The 15,724-nt window shown below is 40.0% G+C and overlaps 1 protein-coding gene across 1 annotated transcript in view; it reads left to right on the top strand.

The window, feature by feature from the left end:
- tbcd (tubulin folding cofactor D) overlaps positions 1-15,724 on the top strand; it is a 268,544-nt gene that overhangs the window by 60,347 nt on the left and 192,473 nt on the right. Inside the window, exons 9-11 of the mRNA XM_072241956.1 lie at positions 10,012-10,144; positions 10,505-10,659; positions 12,131-12,191. Coding sequence (XP_072098057.1) covers positions 10,012-10,144; positions 10,505-10,659; positions 12,131-12,191 — 349 coding nt within the window. The remainder of the gene's footprint in view (positions 1-10,011; positions 10,145-10,504; positions 10,660-12,130; positions 12,192-15,724) is intronic.

A 15,724-nucleotide genomic window follows, 5' to 3' on the forward strand; every position in this document is an offset into this window, starting at 1 on the left:
CTCAGAGGCTGCTTGTTTGACAATCTATTGATAATATTTTTGGCTGTGTAAAAAGAACTTTGGAGGCCATGTTCTTGTGAATATAAAGGTAAGTGAAACTGAACATAAAAGTTTCTGAAACTGAATAACTCAGGCTTGTGAATGTGTCTTTTGATTTGAATGACAGTACATGAGCAGAAGTTATTTTTCTCATTTGATGAATCTACCTCTATATTTTATTGAGTAATTTGATCCCATCATGATATGACTCTGGCTGCCAATGCTATCAAAATTATAGTTCTTACATTGTGTAAGAGACTTCAACTGTGTCATGCCTCCCAAAAACAAATCTTTTGATCAACAGACACACAAAATGCTGGAGGAACTCAGCAGGCCACGCAACATCTATGAAAAAGAGTATTGTTGACATTTTGGGCCAAAACCCTTCAGCAAGAGCAGAGAAAAAAAGCTGAGGAGTAGATTTAAAGGGTGGAGGGAGGGGTAAGAGAAACACAAGTTGATAGGTGAAACCTAAGGGGGAGGGATGAAGCAAAGAGCCTGGAAGTTAATAGGTGAAAGAGACAGAGGCCATGGAAGAAAGAAAAGTGGGGAGGAGCACCAGAGGGAGGCGATGGGCAGGCAAGGAGATAAACTGAGAGAGAGAAAAGGGGATGGGAAATGGTGAAAGAGAGGTGGGGGTGGGGGGCATTACCAGAAGTTTGAGAAATCAGTGTTCACATCATCAGGTTGGAGGCTACCTAAACGGAATATAAGGTGATGTTCCTCCAACCTAAGTTTGGCCTCATCACGGCAGTGGAAGAGGCCACGGATGGACATATCGGAATGGGAATGGGCAGTGGAATTAAAATGGGTGGCCACTGGGAGATCCCACTTTTTCTGGTGGGCGTGGGTGCTCGGCAGAGCGGTCTCCCAATCTATGATGGGTCTCACCAATATACAGGAGGCCACATTGGGAGCACTGGACACAGTGTATGACCCCAACCGACTCACGGATGAAGTGTTGCCTCACCTGGAAGCACTCTATAGGGCCCTGAATGGTAATGAAGGAGGAGGTGTAGGGGCAAGTGTGGCACTTGTTCCGCTTGCAAGGATAAGTGCCAGGAGGGAGATCAGTTGGTCTCCCTCCTTCCTACGTGACTCCCTTGTCCATTCGTCCCTCCCCACTGATCTCTCTCCTGGCACTAGATTCACTAAAAGGTTTTCGTTTCCCATTTTTGAATCAGGTTACTAATTTGATGACCTGATGTTTTCTTTCCTACAAGGGAGCCCACAAGTTGTACTTGAACTGATGCCATCTTACTTATTCTGAATGCCTAGCTATTAATGAAATTGTTTAAGTTAAATTAAAGAGTCATACACTGTTGAAATGTGCTCTTTGCACTGAGTCTGTGCCCGCCCTCACTCCAACACAAATACTATTTTATTCTCCCTATTCTCCCTACATTCCCTTTGGCTCCCTGCATTTGACTACACACTAGGGACAATGTACAGTGGTAAATCAATGTACAACCGACATATCTTTAAAATATGAGATGCAACTGGAGTAGCTGGGGGAAGTCACGGTAACAGGGTGTTAGGCCCTTTGTTGGTCGGGTTGACCACAGATGTTGTGACCTAGCTGTCTACATTGTTGGTGCAGTGCTGTCAATCAGTATGCAAGCCAGGGCAGTATGATATGGAGAGTAAGCTGACGCCCATTCAGCAGATTTCCTCTCCATGCAGCCAATGAGTTCAAGTCAATGGTAGAGACCGATACAATTGGCACCAGTGTCGTAGGAGTTGCCAGTTAGCGTTTAACTCAACGTAGGACTGCCTTAGGTACTCGAGTTCCTAATTTTTCCTTGGGGTTTACTCCCGAAGCTTTTGCTATGAATAGGTATAGCCATAATGCAGTGGAGGCTTGAGGTCAAAGTTTTCCTTCTAGGTGAGCTGTCACCCACACCTGATGAGCTGCATCTGCCCAAAGCAACTAGTAACCTGCCTCTGACCTTTCTCCTGTCAATAGAAGCAGTTCTGCCGAGTTTTGTAACTAAGCCACACGTGAAGGCCAGGAACTGGACTTGGCTGTCCGAGACTATTTGAGACGCACACCTTGGAAGCATTTAATAGGTAGTGGGAGCTTATTCTGACAATACCTCTCTCCAACCCCGGCTATGACAATCTTAACGAACCACAGTTACAGGAAGAACATACAAAATCCACACAGAGAGCACAGGGGTCAGGACTGAACTCATATTGCTGGTGTTCTGAGGCTGCAGCTCTGCCAGCTATGTTCGAGGTTGTCAAGCCAATGACTTTGCGTGCCAGACTTCCAGCCATTGGGGATCAAAATGCTCACCTGTAGTTTTTGCATTTTAGTCTCAAGGGTACACAATTTTAGGGAAAGCACTGTCATAGCAGTTGATGTTGGTAACTAAGCAGCAACTTTGGCAGTTTTCTGTGGAATACAACTGCCCTCCTCTGAGTTTAAGCTTGTTTTGATATCTGAATTAAAATCAATAATTTTTATGTTTAAGACAGAGATTGCAGTGAGGTTAAGCAAATTAACCACAGCACCTTAGCACAGGGCATTCTTCAAATTGAGAGAATGAGTAGGAACAAAATAGTGTGAAGGGACTGTATAAGCTGTTTGATTGGGATGGGCTTCATATCGATTGGACTAAGACTTTATTGCAGTGAATTAAATACTCAGCACTTCAGCTAAGATTGTAGACTAACAAGTGGTGGTAGGGAAATAAATTGTTCTAATCATGAGAAATGTGGAAAATGAGAGATGCTGTGATGACAGTATGATAGAAAGTTTGGGTAATTATAATTTGAATGTGTCAGGAAGGGATAGAGAAAACACATTCAGTGTTAATTCTGATACAGAAGGATGGCACTTGACAAATTGAGCCTGTATTGGCTCTCAGACTAATCCTATCAATCCCATTCTCCCACTTACTTCCTTGTAAACTATTCTGTCTCACAGTTCCATCAACTCCACTCAATTTTCTTATCAGCCATGATACCAGGGTAATTTGCAGTAGCCAATTAACTTAGCAATTAGCACATCTTTGGGATATGGGAAAAAGCCAAAGCACCTAGAGGAAACTGGTATCATCACAGAAAGAGTGCAAATATGATACAGGTCACATTGAAGGTCAGGATCAAGCCTGGGTTGCTTGAACACGAGGCAGCAACCCTATTAATTTGCTGCCCCAATATTTCCCCAATTAGAGTCAGACTAGGGAAAGAAAGGGTGAAAAGAGAAGACTGAAGTATGTTTATTTGAGTTCATGCAACATTTAGACCAAGGGAGGTAAATTAATAGCAGAAAGAGAAATAACTGGATTTGAACTAATAAATGTTACAGATGACCAAGAATTTGAATGAAATATTTGAGGATATATTTAGAAGGGTTAAATAAAATGGAAAATTGTAGCCTTGACAATGGGAAGAATCCTAATCCAGAAAATCAAGAAGTAGAATTGGTTCAACTGGAGTTAGCCAACAATAAGTACCAAAATATTATTGGTGAGAATAGTGCATAAATCCCACAGCTGTAGTTGATGTAAGTCAGCAAATTAGACAAAGATAATACAATAATCATAGGCAACTTTATTCTATATATTGTATATTTGGTAAAGGAAATTGCCTGTTATGCTGAGGCCAGACTGTGGTGTGCCCATGAGATAGGTGGTTTCTAGTTGAGTATGGTGAAGACCTGAGTGTGGAATAGGCCAAATGTGTTAATTGATAATCTCCTTATTAAAGGATCTTGAGTAAAGAGTGATCATTGTATGATGAATTTTAGATAAAAATCAACAGTAATTTAGTTTAATCTGAGACCATTGACCTGGCTCCAAACAAAACAAGCTGCAAAGGTATGAAGCACGAGTAGCAGGAATAGACGTTGAAAGGTATGATGGCATCAAGTAATCGTTAACATGAAATTAATTAAAATATTGCCTACAAATATATATCCTCTTATGGCATACCAGCCCAATATGTTCCAATTATGATTAACAAGATCAAAGAAGGTTTATAGTTTTGCAGTAAATGATAACTAGGTTGGGACGGAAAATATTTTGGAGCTAAGCAGCGAAAGTCTAGTACATTTATATGGGAATGGAGAACAGGATGTGAGAGTAGCATTACAAGAAACAGCTATTGTAAATATCTTAAAAACAAAGGGAAGACTAGGATAATTTAGGTAGCTCCCTTATAGAAGAAAAATGTATTGCAGAATATGCAAATATCAGAGGAATTAAACATTATGTTCGTCAGAGAAGAGAACATTAAAATCTACTTGAAAATAATGGGGAACGATTGGAATTGAAAGAATGAAGAACTAAAAAAAAGATTGAGGGGGATAAAACAAAGTAATATTGGAAAAATTAATAGGAATTAAAATGCTGAAATTCAGGACCTGATGGCCTATATCTCAAGGTTTTGAAAAGATAGAACTGAATATAGTGGATGCAATGGTTGTCATCTTCTAAAATTCCACAGTTTCTAAGGTGGAAGGTGGTAAAATTAACCACCCTCTATTTTAAAATAAGCGGGGGGAGAGAGAGAGAGAGAGAGAGAGAAAATGAATGAGAGAATATTGATTTAATTGAGGTCAACCCTACTAGTCTATACACACACACACACACACACACACACACACACACACATATATATATATATATATATGACTTCAGACTAGTAGGGTTGACATCAATTATCAAGAAAGTGTGCTGATTCATTTTTAAGAAAGTGCCGATATCAAGAACCAGTTAAGATACAGCAAAGGGTGTGGAAACACATAACATTCCCACCACTTTTCTTACTCCTCTGTTCAAGTAAATTTATATCACTGGCACCTACCTGACTCTGGAAATTTCTTACAAATATCCCACTCACAAGCATCAGGACAAATCCAGTTTAGCTGATTATTACCTTGTTAATCTAGTCCCAACTATCAAAGAGCTGTAAGGGGCATTTATCTATAACTTCCTTATACTAATGCCTATTTCAGTTTCACCAAGACCACTGGCCTCCAGATTTTATCACAGTCTTGGTCCAAATACCTGAATTCCAGAAGTGGGGTGAAAATGACTGTCCTCGACATTAAAACAGAATTTGATGGAGTACAATATTAAGGATCTCTGGTAAATCTGAAGTCTGACTATGGATGTAGTTGTGGTTGGTCAGTCATAGGGCATTAGAGTTGCCTAGAACATTGTCCAAGGTCAAACCAGCTTCATTTGTTTCCATAGATGACCTTCCATCATAAAATCATACGTGGTGATGTTCCTTGTCTAATTAGTCATAGTCATACTTTATTGATCCCGGGGGAAATTGGTTTTCGTTACAGTTGCACTATAAATAATAAATAGTAATAAAACAATAAATAGTTAAATAGTAATATGTAAATTATGCCAGTAAATTATGAAATAAGTCCAGGACCAGCCTATTGGCTCAGGGTGTCTGACCCTCCAAGGGAGGAGTTGTAAAGTTTGATGGCCACAGGCAGGAATGACTTCCTATGACGCTCTGTGTTGCATCTCGGTGGAATGAGTCTCTGGCTGAACGTACTCCTGTGCCCACCCAGTACATTATGTAGTGGATGGGAGACATTGTCCAAGATGGCATGCAACTTAGACAGCATCCTCTTTTCAGACACCACCGTGACAGAGTCCAGTTCCATCCCCACAACATCACTGGCATTACGAATGAGTTTGTTGATTCTGTTGGTGTCTGTTACCCTCAGCCTGCTGCCCCAGCACACAACAGCAAACATGATAGCACTGGCCACCACAGACTCATAGAGCATCCTCAGCATCATTCGGCAGATGTTAAAGGACCTCAGTCTCCTCAGGAAATAGAGACGGCTCTGACACTTCTTGTAGACAGCCTCAGTGTTCTTTGTCTTAGCTTTTCATGGGAGGATAACCCTTTCATTGCAAGAATTACTATACTGAATTGCTCTGGACTGCTTCTAATGCTACTATTCTATTGGAGTAGTATTTTCTCAGATAAGCTATATAAAAACGATTCCTGATAATCTCACTACAGGTAATTCCTTTGTGTGGCACCTTTGTAAGTTGGATCAGTTAAATTAATGTACAGATTAAAATCACTCAGGTTTATTGCAGTTCCCTTTCACGCCTACGTATGTCCCCATTTCTGCTTTGGTCCTTCCATGAGCCAATACTTAAGGGCCTGTGGACCATTCCTACCCACATCTGCCTAACTGATTCTGGACTTCAGAAAGGGTAAGATGATTGAACACACATCAGTCATCATAGAGAGATCAGAAGTAGAAAGAGTGAGCTATTTCAAATTCTTGGATGTCAATATCTCTGAAGATCTAACATGAACCCAATGTATTAATGCAGCTACAACAAAGTAGGCACAACCGTGGCTAAATTTCATTTGGAGTTTGAGAATATTTGTTATGTCTCCAAAAACACTGGAAAATATCTACAGGTGTAATGTGGAGAGCATTCTAACTGGTTACATCACTGTCTTATATGGAGGGGGTAGGCTACAGCTCAGGATTGAAGTAAGCTGCAGAGAGTAATAAAATTAATCAGCCCCATCATGGGCAATAGCCTATGTAGCATTTGAGACATCTTCAAGGAGTGGTACCTCAAAAAGACGGTGTACATCATTAAGGACACGCATTACCCAGGTCATGTCCTGTTCTCATTGCTACTATCAGGAGAAAGAGATACAGAAGTGTGAAGGCACACACTAAATGATCCAGGAACAGCTTCTTCCCCTCTGCTGTCTGATTTCTGAATGGAAATCCAATCAATGAACACTACCTCACTACTTTTAAAAAAATTTCTATTTATGTATTAATTATTTAATTTATGTCTGTCTCGCTCTCTTTCTCCCTCTCTCTCTCTTTCTCTAATTCAGTTCTTTCTGTTTTATATTATAAAGTATTGCATTGTACTGCCGCAAAGTCGACGAATTTCACAACCTATGGTGGTGATCATAAACCTGATTCTGATTCTGTGTTTTTATTTGAGTATCAAATAACCTGGAATGTTTTGTACCCTGCAACCACGTTTCTGTAATTGCTATGAAAATATTCATTTATTCCTTTTTGTGTCATTAACTCATCTGTCATTTGACAAAATTCTGCCTTCTCATAGACTTTGACTTAATCTTTTCCTCAAGCTTTCACTTTTACTGTTGTTATTTTCTCTTGTTCTAGTTTCTGCTGCACTTATATTTTTCCATTATTTCCTGGCATGCTTCAATTTTTATTCACCCCTTCACTACTGTGTGTCAGTTTTGCCTTACATTTTGATTTATTACACTTTCTATTACTTCTATGACTCTTCACTAGTTCCCATTCCCCTTCACCCTCACCACCTGGCTAGTTAGTATAACCGTCTGTAATGTGTTAGGTCAGTGCAGCAGGAAAAAATTGTGACTTACTGCAATGGCTATTGTCCCCAGCACTGAAATGGAAGAAGTTCCTCCCACACCAATCTTTGAACCACATTGACTTTTCTGTTTTTATGCTCGTTTGCATAAAGCACAGGTAATATTGTGGATATCTTTATCTTTGTGGTTCTTTTCAGTTTTGCTCTGAGTTATTCATAATCCTTCAGCAAAACCTTCTTTGCCCTATCTATTGAGATTTGTGCAACATGGATCCTCCCCTTCCCATTAAAGCCCAGAAAAGTTAACCATAATCTTGGCACTGAGTAGTCAATACAGCAATCAGCAATCATAGGGTGAATGTGCAAACCCCACAAAGACAGCATCCAAAATCAGGAGTGAACCTAGCTCTACTAACCATGCTGCTGCTGTTCTCTCTTTTTGCCAGTCAGAAGAAATTTGATCTGGAAAGGGTGTTCAGAGTAATCTAGGCATCTTTATACATAAATTACTGAAAGTTAACAAGCAGATAGAGCACAGAATTGGAGAAATTAATTGTTTGCTGGCCTCTCCTCAAATTCTCCTGAAATACAAGATTAAAAGCGTCTTGATGCAGTTATGCAGGGTGCTAGTGAATCCATACCTGAAATACAACGTGGACTGACCTCAATGTGTAAGGAAGGGTATGTTCACGAAAAAGAATGCAACAAAGTTTAACCAGATAAACTCCAGGGATAGTGGAGGTATATTGTGCTACAAGGGGCGATTAAGTAAACTGGACTTGTGCTCTTTAGGTTTAAATAAATGAAAGATGAAATACAGAATTCTTACGGAGTGGACAGGATAGATGCAACATGCACACATTGGTGGAGGATTCAGGTCAGGCAGCGTCTATGGAGGAAAATAACCTATTTATTCTTCTTCCTGGCTTGCTGAGTTCCTCTAGCATTTTGTGCGTATGTTCAAGACCTCTAGCAGGATCTTGTGAGTTTAGGATAGATCATCATCATCGTTATGTGCTGTGTCATATGATGTGGGCAATCATGGTCTTTTGACCATGGTTGTTTTTGGCAAATTTTTCTACAGAAGAGGTCATTGCCGCCTTCTGGGCAGTGCCTTTACAAGATGGGTGACCTCAGCCATTACCAATACTCTTCAGAGATTGTCTGCCGGGCGTCAGTGGTTGCATAACCAGGGTGTGATATGCACCAACTGCTTGTACGACCATCCACTACCTGCTCCCATGGCTTTGTGTGACCCTGATCGGTGGGGGGGGGGGGGTACACCTTGCCCAAGGGAGACCTGCAGGCTAGCAGAGGGAAGGTGTACTTTACACCTCATTTGGTAGAGATGTATCTTCACTCTGCCGCCTATTAGGATAGATGCCTGAGCAAAATAAGGGAGGTGAGAAGATCTGCTTAGTTTGTTGTCGCATTCACCAGAGTGCAATGAAGTTCCAAGTTTGCATGAGGCTCACGGAGTAAACAGTACTCATGGTAATAATAAAAATGACAATTAATACAATTACGAGCGCATTACAGCAGAATGATGCAAAATAATTCTATCCAGAGTTAACAGATCTTTGTAACTCTATCCAAGGAGGGGTTGGAGGTTCAAATGCTGAGTATATTTAAGACAGATAATGATTGATTTCTGAACATGTAGGAAATAAAATGTTTAAGATACAAATGAATACAAGAATACTACAGCTGTAGCATGGAAGTATATTTGATGCAAGTGGATGTAGGTTACAGTGTCAGCTGAAATAAAATAAAAATCTGAACTAATGCAATGGATTCTATTGTATCTTCCAATTTTTAAAAAAGGACAGTTAACAAGTTTGTATTGATAAATAAATATTATAGAACAAATATTTACAGTAGATATGTAACTTTTATACAAAACTGTTCCATGGAATTGATTACTACTATTTTCTCAGATTGATGTGTCTCAAGCATTTGTATAAATATTTTATCAAGCTGCACTTATAGTAACGATATCTTGGTTATGACTATTGTAAATGGATTAATGGTTTGCCTCATGTAAGCTGATTGATAATTCACTGGTAAACTGTACCTTGCTTTCTATTGGGCACTTAATTTTGTTAATCACTTTAATAAATATACCATTTGTGTTTCTTATTTGTCATTTGAGTAGTCTTGCCTGGCCATTTCCTCTGCTATCAATTTCAGTTTAATTTGGTTCTTTGACTGGATAACACTATGCATCTCCCATGAGTTCCCACCAAACCTTGGATCTCAATTTCAGTTTGAGACTATAAATTGGTGTTCCATTGCTTTATCCTGTTGGAAGTAAGAATTTGCTTTTGAGCTTCTGAATGATATGTTCCTATTTACTGTGTGACATTTAGTTTTCTATAGTACAAAGGTTCACAGCAAACCCATTAGCAGATAACTGAGGAATCGATGAAGAAGGCAGTCGAAATAAAATTCCATCCATTTCACAGCCAGGGAAGCTCAGCCATGGAAATAAAGGAATTGCAATGTGAGGCTTGGCTTGGGAAACAAGCAAAAATTGATAGATTGAAAAATAAGGTTTCATTTTGTATTTCACATTTCAGACATTAGATAGCTTGCATTGTAATGTTTCTGAATAATTGTTAACTGTTTTCTGCTCCAGCATCGATGGTATTGAAATGCGTTGATGAACGCAACATTGGTGAATGCAATCATATTATTCTTCGCAAACTACGCATAAAACTCATTCAAAGGTTGGGCCTTACATTTCTGAAGCCAAAGATTGCAAAATGGAGGTACGTGCAAGCTGTGGAGGTGAGCTGTTTAATCAGAAATACAGTGCCTGAATAGTTCCATCAGTAATGGAGTTTTGGTCAGGCTTCTTCACATAGCTTCTTCATTTTAACTGATCTATCAGAAGCCTTTGTTTGTAGTACCTGTTTTAGTTTTGAGTGAAAAGAACATTTCCAAACAGATTTTTTATAAAAGTATTTTGAATTTCTATTTTCATTTTTGATGTTGCCAGAACTGAGAAAAGATTGAAATTAGAGACAAGAAATTAGGAATATTTTTGAAGTAGGTGAGCACATAAATAAAAGTTAAACATTTTTATTCTTAATTTTTGTTTAGAAATGATGTTCTTTATATCTTTTTAGGTATCAGCGTGGGAGCAGGTCTTTGGCTCTAAACTTACAAATGGCAGGTCAAAGTCAACCAATTAACGATATTGCATCCAGAAAGAAAATGGAATTAAAAGCAGAGGATGATGATGATGATTATGATATTCCTGAAGAGATAGAGAATGTGATAGGTGCGTTATGATGAGTAAAATATATTACTCTCTGAATGTTTGTTATGGACTGCCATAATCAGACATTTTAGAGCAGTTTGGTGCAGGCTTTTTGTATAAATGAACAATTTTTAGTTAAACATATTATAATATTTATGACTGTAATAATCACTACTATTGATCTACGCATTTCTGAAATGTGAGTGGAAGATGGAAATGAAGACTATTGGTCTTGATGGATAAATGGTAGGTTGCCACTGAAATAATCCCCTCAAAATTTAGTTCTTTAAAGTTGTGAGTACTTGAGGTACATGAGCTTAAAGTTAATAGTCACAGTCATAGTCATACTTTATTAATCCCTGGGGAAATTGATTTTTGTTACAGTTGCTCCATAAATAATAAACAGTAATAGAACCATAAATAGTTAAATAGTAATATGTAAATTATGCCAGTAAATTATGAAATAAGTCTCGGACCAGCCTATTGGCTCAGGATGTCTGACCCTCCAAGGGAGGAGTTGTAAAGTTTGTTGGCCACAGGCAGGAATGACTTCCTATGACGCCCAGTGCTGCATCTCGGTGGACTCGGTTAACATTTCCAAGTGGTACCGAAATGTAGGTTCATTAATTTTAGCTGGTTTGTTGCAATGAACTTTCATCCATAAATAAGAAAAGGCGAATTGTCAGAATTTACTTCCTTGATTGCCAAACCTCTTTTGGAAAGATATGTGTGTGTGTGTGAGAGAGAGAGAATGAATAAATAAATAAGTAAACAAATAAATAAATAAATAAATATTGGGTCAAGCACAATTTACCTGGACTGCAACGCCCAATAGTCGAAAAATCCATTGTCTGACATAGTACATGCTTGCATACTGATACTGAGATATTGTAGGGTTTCTACAGGCCCATTGCAATTCTTCCTATTTGTACAATGCTTTCAGAATGAAAAATGAGAACCGCTGGTAAGCGAGAAGGAATTTTGTCATGTTTTTTTCATTGTTAAGGATTTAAGTGCTGTCAATTGAAACACCTGTTTGGGAACTTGTGATATAATTGAGCTCTTCAAACCTTAAGTAGGTGAAGAATAAAGTTGTCAGTGTTCTTTTGAATAAGAAAACTATGTTAAATGGGATCAGCCAATCTACTACCTTTTAACAAGATTACCAATTCACATGTCCATTGGAGAAGCTGAAGTGCTCTCATTCATAATTTATGAGAATAGATTTCTTATAAATTTGAGGTGCTTCATTTATTGAATGAAGTTTATCAGGCTTCTAAAGCCATTTGAAATTTAGAAGAACACAGATCCTAAAAATTTGAACTGAAACAAATAACTGAATACTCAGTAATTCAGACAACATTATTGCCTTGCTGTTTGCATGATGACATTACATTTTTTGCAATGCATTTTAATTGTGGAATCATTGGCTGCAAATGAATTAAAACTGCTGTCACATTCTACTTGAGGTTTTTTTCTGATCCTTTTCTAGAGCAACTGCTGTTTGGATTGAAGGACAGAGATACTATTGTAAGATGGTCTGCAGCTAAAGGGTGAGTAAATTGGCCTGTTTTGGATATACATTCCTTTGTTAATGCAATATGCAGTTATAGGATCTCCTATCAAACTTTGAACTTTACTTTGACTTCCTTAGTTGAGAACAAATGCATTGTATAAGGAACACTCACAATGCGCTGGAGGAACTCAGCAGGTCAGTCTGCATCAGTTGAAAAGATTAGTCGACATTTCGGGCTGAAACCCTTCGTCAGGACTGAAAGAAGAACTTTGGGGAGGGTTTGAAGAATGCTGGTAGTTGAAAAAAAGTAATTTTAAAGACAAAGGGGTGGGGGAGGGGAAGCAGGGAGGTGATTGGCAGGAGAACAATGCGAAGTCGTAGGAGGAGGCAGAACTATGAGGGAGGTGATGTGAAATAGGGATAGAGGAAGGGAGGGGGACGTAATTACTGGAAGTTGGAGAATTCTATGTTCATACCAAGGGGCTGGAGACTACCTAGACGGTATATGAGGTGTTGCTCCTCCAACCTGAGATTAGCCTCATCATGGCAGTAGAGGAGGCCATGTATGGACATATCTGAATGGGAATGAGAAGCAGAGTTGAAGTGGGTGGCTACCGGGAGATCCTGTCTGTTGTGGCGGACGGAGTGGAGGTGCTCGATGAAGCGGTCCCCCAATTTGCGTCGGGTTTCACCGATGTAGAGGAGGCTGCACCGGGAGCACCAGATGCAATAGATGACCCCAACAGATTCGCAAGTGAAGTGTTGCCTCACCTGGAAGGACTGTTTGGGGCCCTGAATGGTGGCAAGAGAGGAGGTGTAGGGACAGGTGTAGCACTTACGCTTACAGGGATAAGTGCCGGGTGGGAGATCCGTGGGGATGGACGTGCGGATAAGTGAGTCATGGAGTCCCCCTCCCTTCCTCTATCCCTATGTCACTCTGCCCCCTCCCCCAGCTGCCTATCACCTCCCTCATGGTTCCGCCTCCTTCTACTACCCATTGTGTTTTCCCCTATTCCTTCTTCACCTTTCCTGCCTATCACCTCCCTGCCTCCCCTCCCCCACCCCTTTATCTTTCCCCTTACTGGTTTTTCACCTGGCACCTACCAGCCTTCTCCTTCCCACCCTCCCCCCACCTTCTTTATAGGGCCTCTGCCCCTTCCCTCTACAGTCTTGACGAAGAGTTCCGGCCGGAAACGTTGACTGTTCTTTTCCACGGATGCTGCCCGACCTGCTGAGTTCCTCTAGCGTGTTGTGAGTGTTGATTTGACCCCAGCATCAGCAGAGTATTTTGTGTTTAAAAAACGCTTGAAGCTGTCATTAAGGAATAAATTGCAAGACACCTGGGTAGAAATGGTTCCAGCAGGCAGGCGCAGCATGGATTAAGGAAAGGCCAAATCTGTTTGATAAACTTACTGGAGTTCTTTGAGGATATAACAAGCAGAATGGATAGGGGGAGCTTGTGTATGTTGTATATTTGGATTTCTGGAAGGCATTTGATAAGATGCACGTGGAAAGAGTTAGACAAAATAAGGTTGCATGGAGATAATTTAATAGCATGGGTGGAGGATTGGTTAAGCAATAGAAGGCAGAGATTTGGGATAAACGGGTGTTTCTCTGGTTGGCAATCAGAGGCGAGCAGAGTGCCACTGGGGTCAGTGCTGGGCCTGCAGCTGTTGATGATATACATTAACAATTTGGAAAAAGGGACCAAATGTAGTGTATCTAAGTTTGCTGAAGACACTAACTTCAGTCCAAAGCAAATTCTGCAGAGGATGCAAAGAGTCTGCAGAGAGATATACATTCAGTGGCCATTTTATTAGGTGCTTCCTGAACCACACAAGAGACTTGTGTGTGAAAATCCCAGGAGATCAGCAGTTTCTGAGATACTCAAACTGCTTTGTCTGACATCAACAATCATTTCATAATTACTAGCGCCCATGATGCAGCTGGCTGAGTTTACGACTTTCTACTGCTTTTTCTGATCCTGTGCAATGGCTCCTCTGTACCAGAAGATGATGCAGGCGGTTTGAATAGATCTTCAGAGATATTGACACTCAGGAATTTGAAACTGCTCATCCTTTCATCTTCTGATTCCTCAATGAGGACTGGAGTGTGTTCCCTCGATTTTTCCTTTCTGAAGTCCACAGTCAATTTGCTTGTCTTACTGACTGTTGAGTGCAGGGTTGTTGTTTTGACACCATTCAACCTGCTGATCTATCTCAGTCCTGTACACCACCTCATCACCATCTGAAATTCTGCCGTCAAAGGTTGTGTCATTGGCAAATTTATAGATGATGTTTGAGCTGTGTGTAGCCACATGGTTATGGATGTGGAGAGAGCAGAGCAGTGGGCTAAGCACATATCTTTGAGGTGCACCAGTGTTGATTGTCAGCGAGGAGGAGATGTTATTTCCGATCCTCACTATGACTATGATCTCCCAGTGAGGAAGTCAAATATCTAGTTGGAGAGGGATGTACAGGGGCCCAGTTCTGGAGCTTGTTGATTTGAAAAGAAGGTCTGATTATGTGGAACATTGAGCTGTAATCAATTAACAGCAGTATATTTGTGCAGTATATTTCTTCTGTTCTGTTTTATGTGTGCAGCATTGTTGTTTCCAGCAACTCTGAAGGCACAAAAAAGAGTTTGGCTTTATTCTTTACATGGCTTTACTCTTTAAACCTATGAGTGTAAGTTACCAGTACATATAATCAGCATCTTTGAAGAAGCATCGGCTGTTGAAAGGCCAAACAATACTTAGAAAATCGCAAAAGTAAAAAATCTCTCACAGTTGGATCTGCTGATGGAGTTGGATTTCTCCATTGTTCTTCAGGAAATGGATGTATTCCTTCAGTACGATGATGCTCTGAGCCTAGAAATATCATCTCCAGTATTTTTGGGCTGGTCTTCTGTTTGTGACAATTTTAACTAGAAATCAGAGTAGAAACATTGGGAAATGCTTTAATGTCATGATGTTCTTCTTGATTTCTATTAACCTGGATATCTGTCGTTGAGTGTGCCGTGTGTTTGAGTGTGTCTTGTGAAGTGCTGTTTAAAATGTATTAATGTTGCAGATAAAACAGACATTCTCGAGGCAATTCAAAATATTGAAGCTCCCACCTTGTGGGTTCATGGTATTTCTTGTATCATTGGTCTACCTGGTGTTCTTATGTTCTTATAGAACAGTACAGTACAGGAACTGGCCCCTCGACCCATGATGTTTCTGTCAAACACAGCGCCAAAGTAAACTAAATTTCTTCTCCCTGCACATGATTCATAGTCCTCCATTCCTTACATATTCATGTGTCTAGCTAAAAATCTCTTAAATGCCACCATTACATCTGCTTCCATACTGCCCTTAGCAACCATTACATTCAGGGAAGAGCATTGACATGCCACTATCATCTGCCGTCTGTGGCTCTGCATGGCTTCTTCCTTGTCCTTCTTGTACCATTTATCTGATTCCTGCAAATTTTATGCTGTTGTCAGAACATTGGAGTTAGGGGAGTGAGTGTAGGCTTTCTTCATCACCCTTGTGCCTTTTGCCTCTTGCCTCTTTTCATTAGTGAAAAT

Source organism: Mobula birostris, chromosome 24 (genome assembly GCF_030028105.1).
Source record: "Mobula birostris isolate sMobBir1 chromosome 24, sMobBir1.hap1, whole genome shotgun sequence".
Lineage (NCBI taxonomy): Eukaryota > Metazoa > Chordata > Chondrichthyes > Myliobatiformes > Myliobatidae > Mobula > Mobula birostris.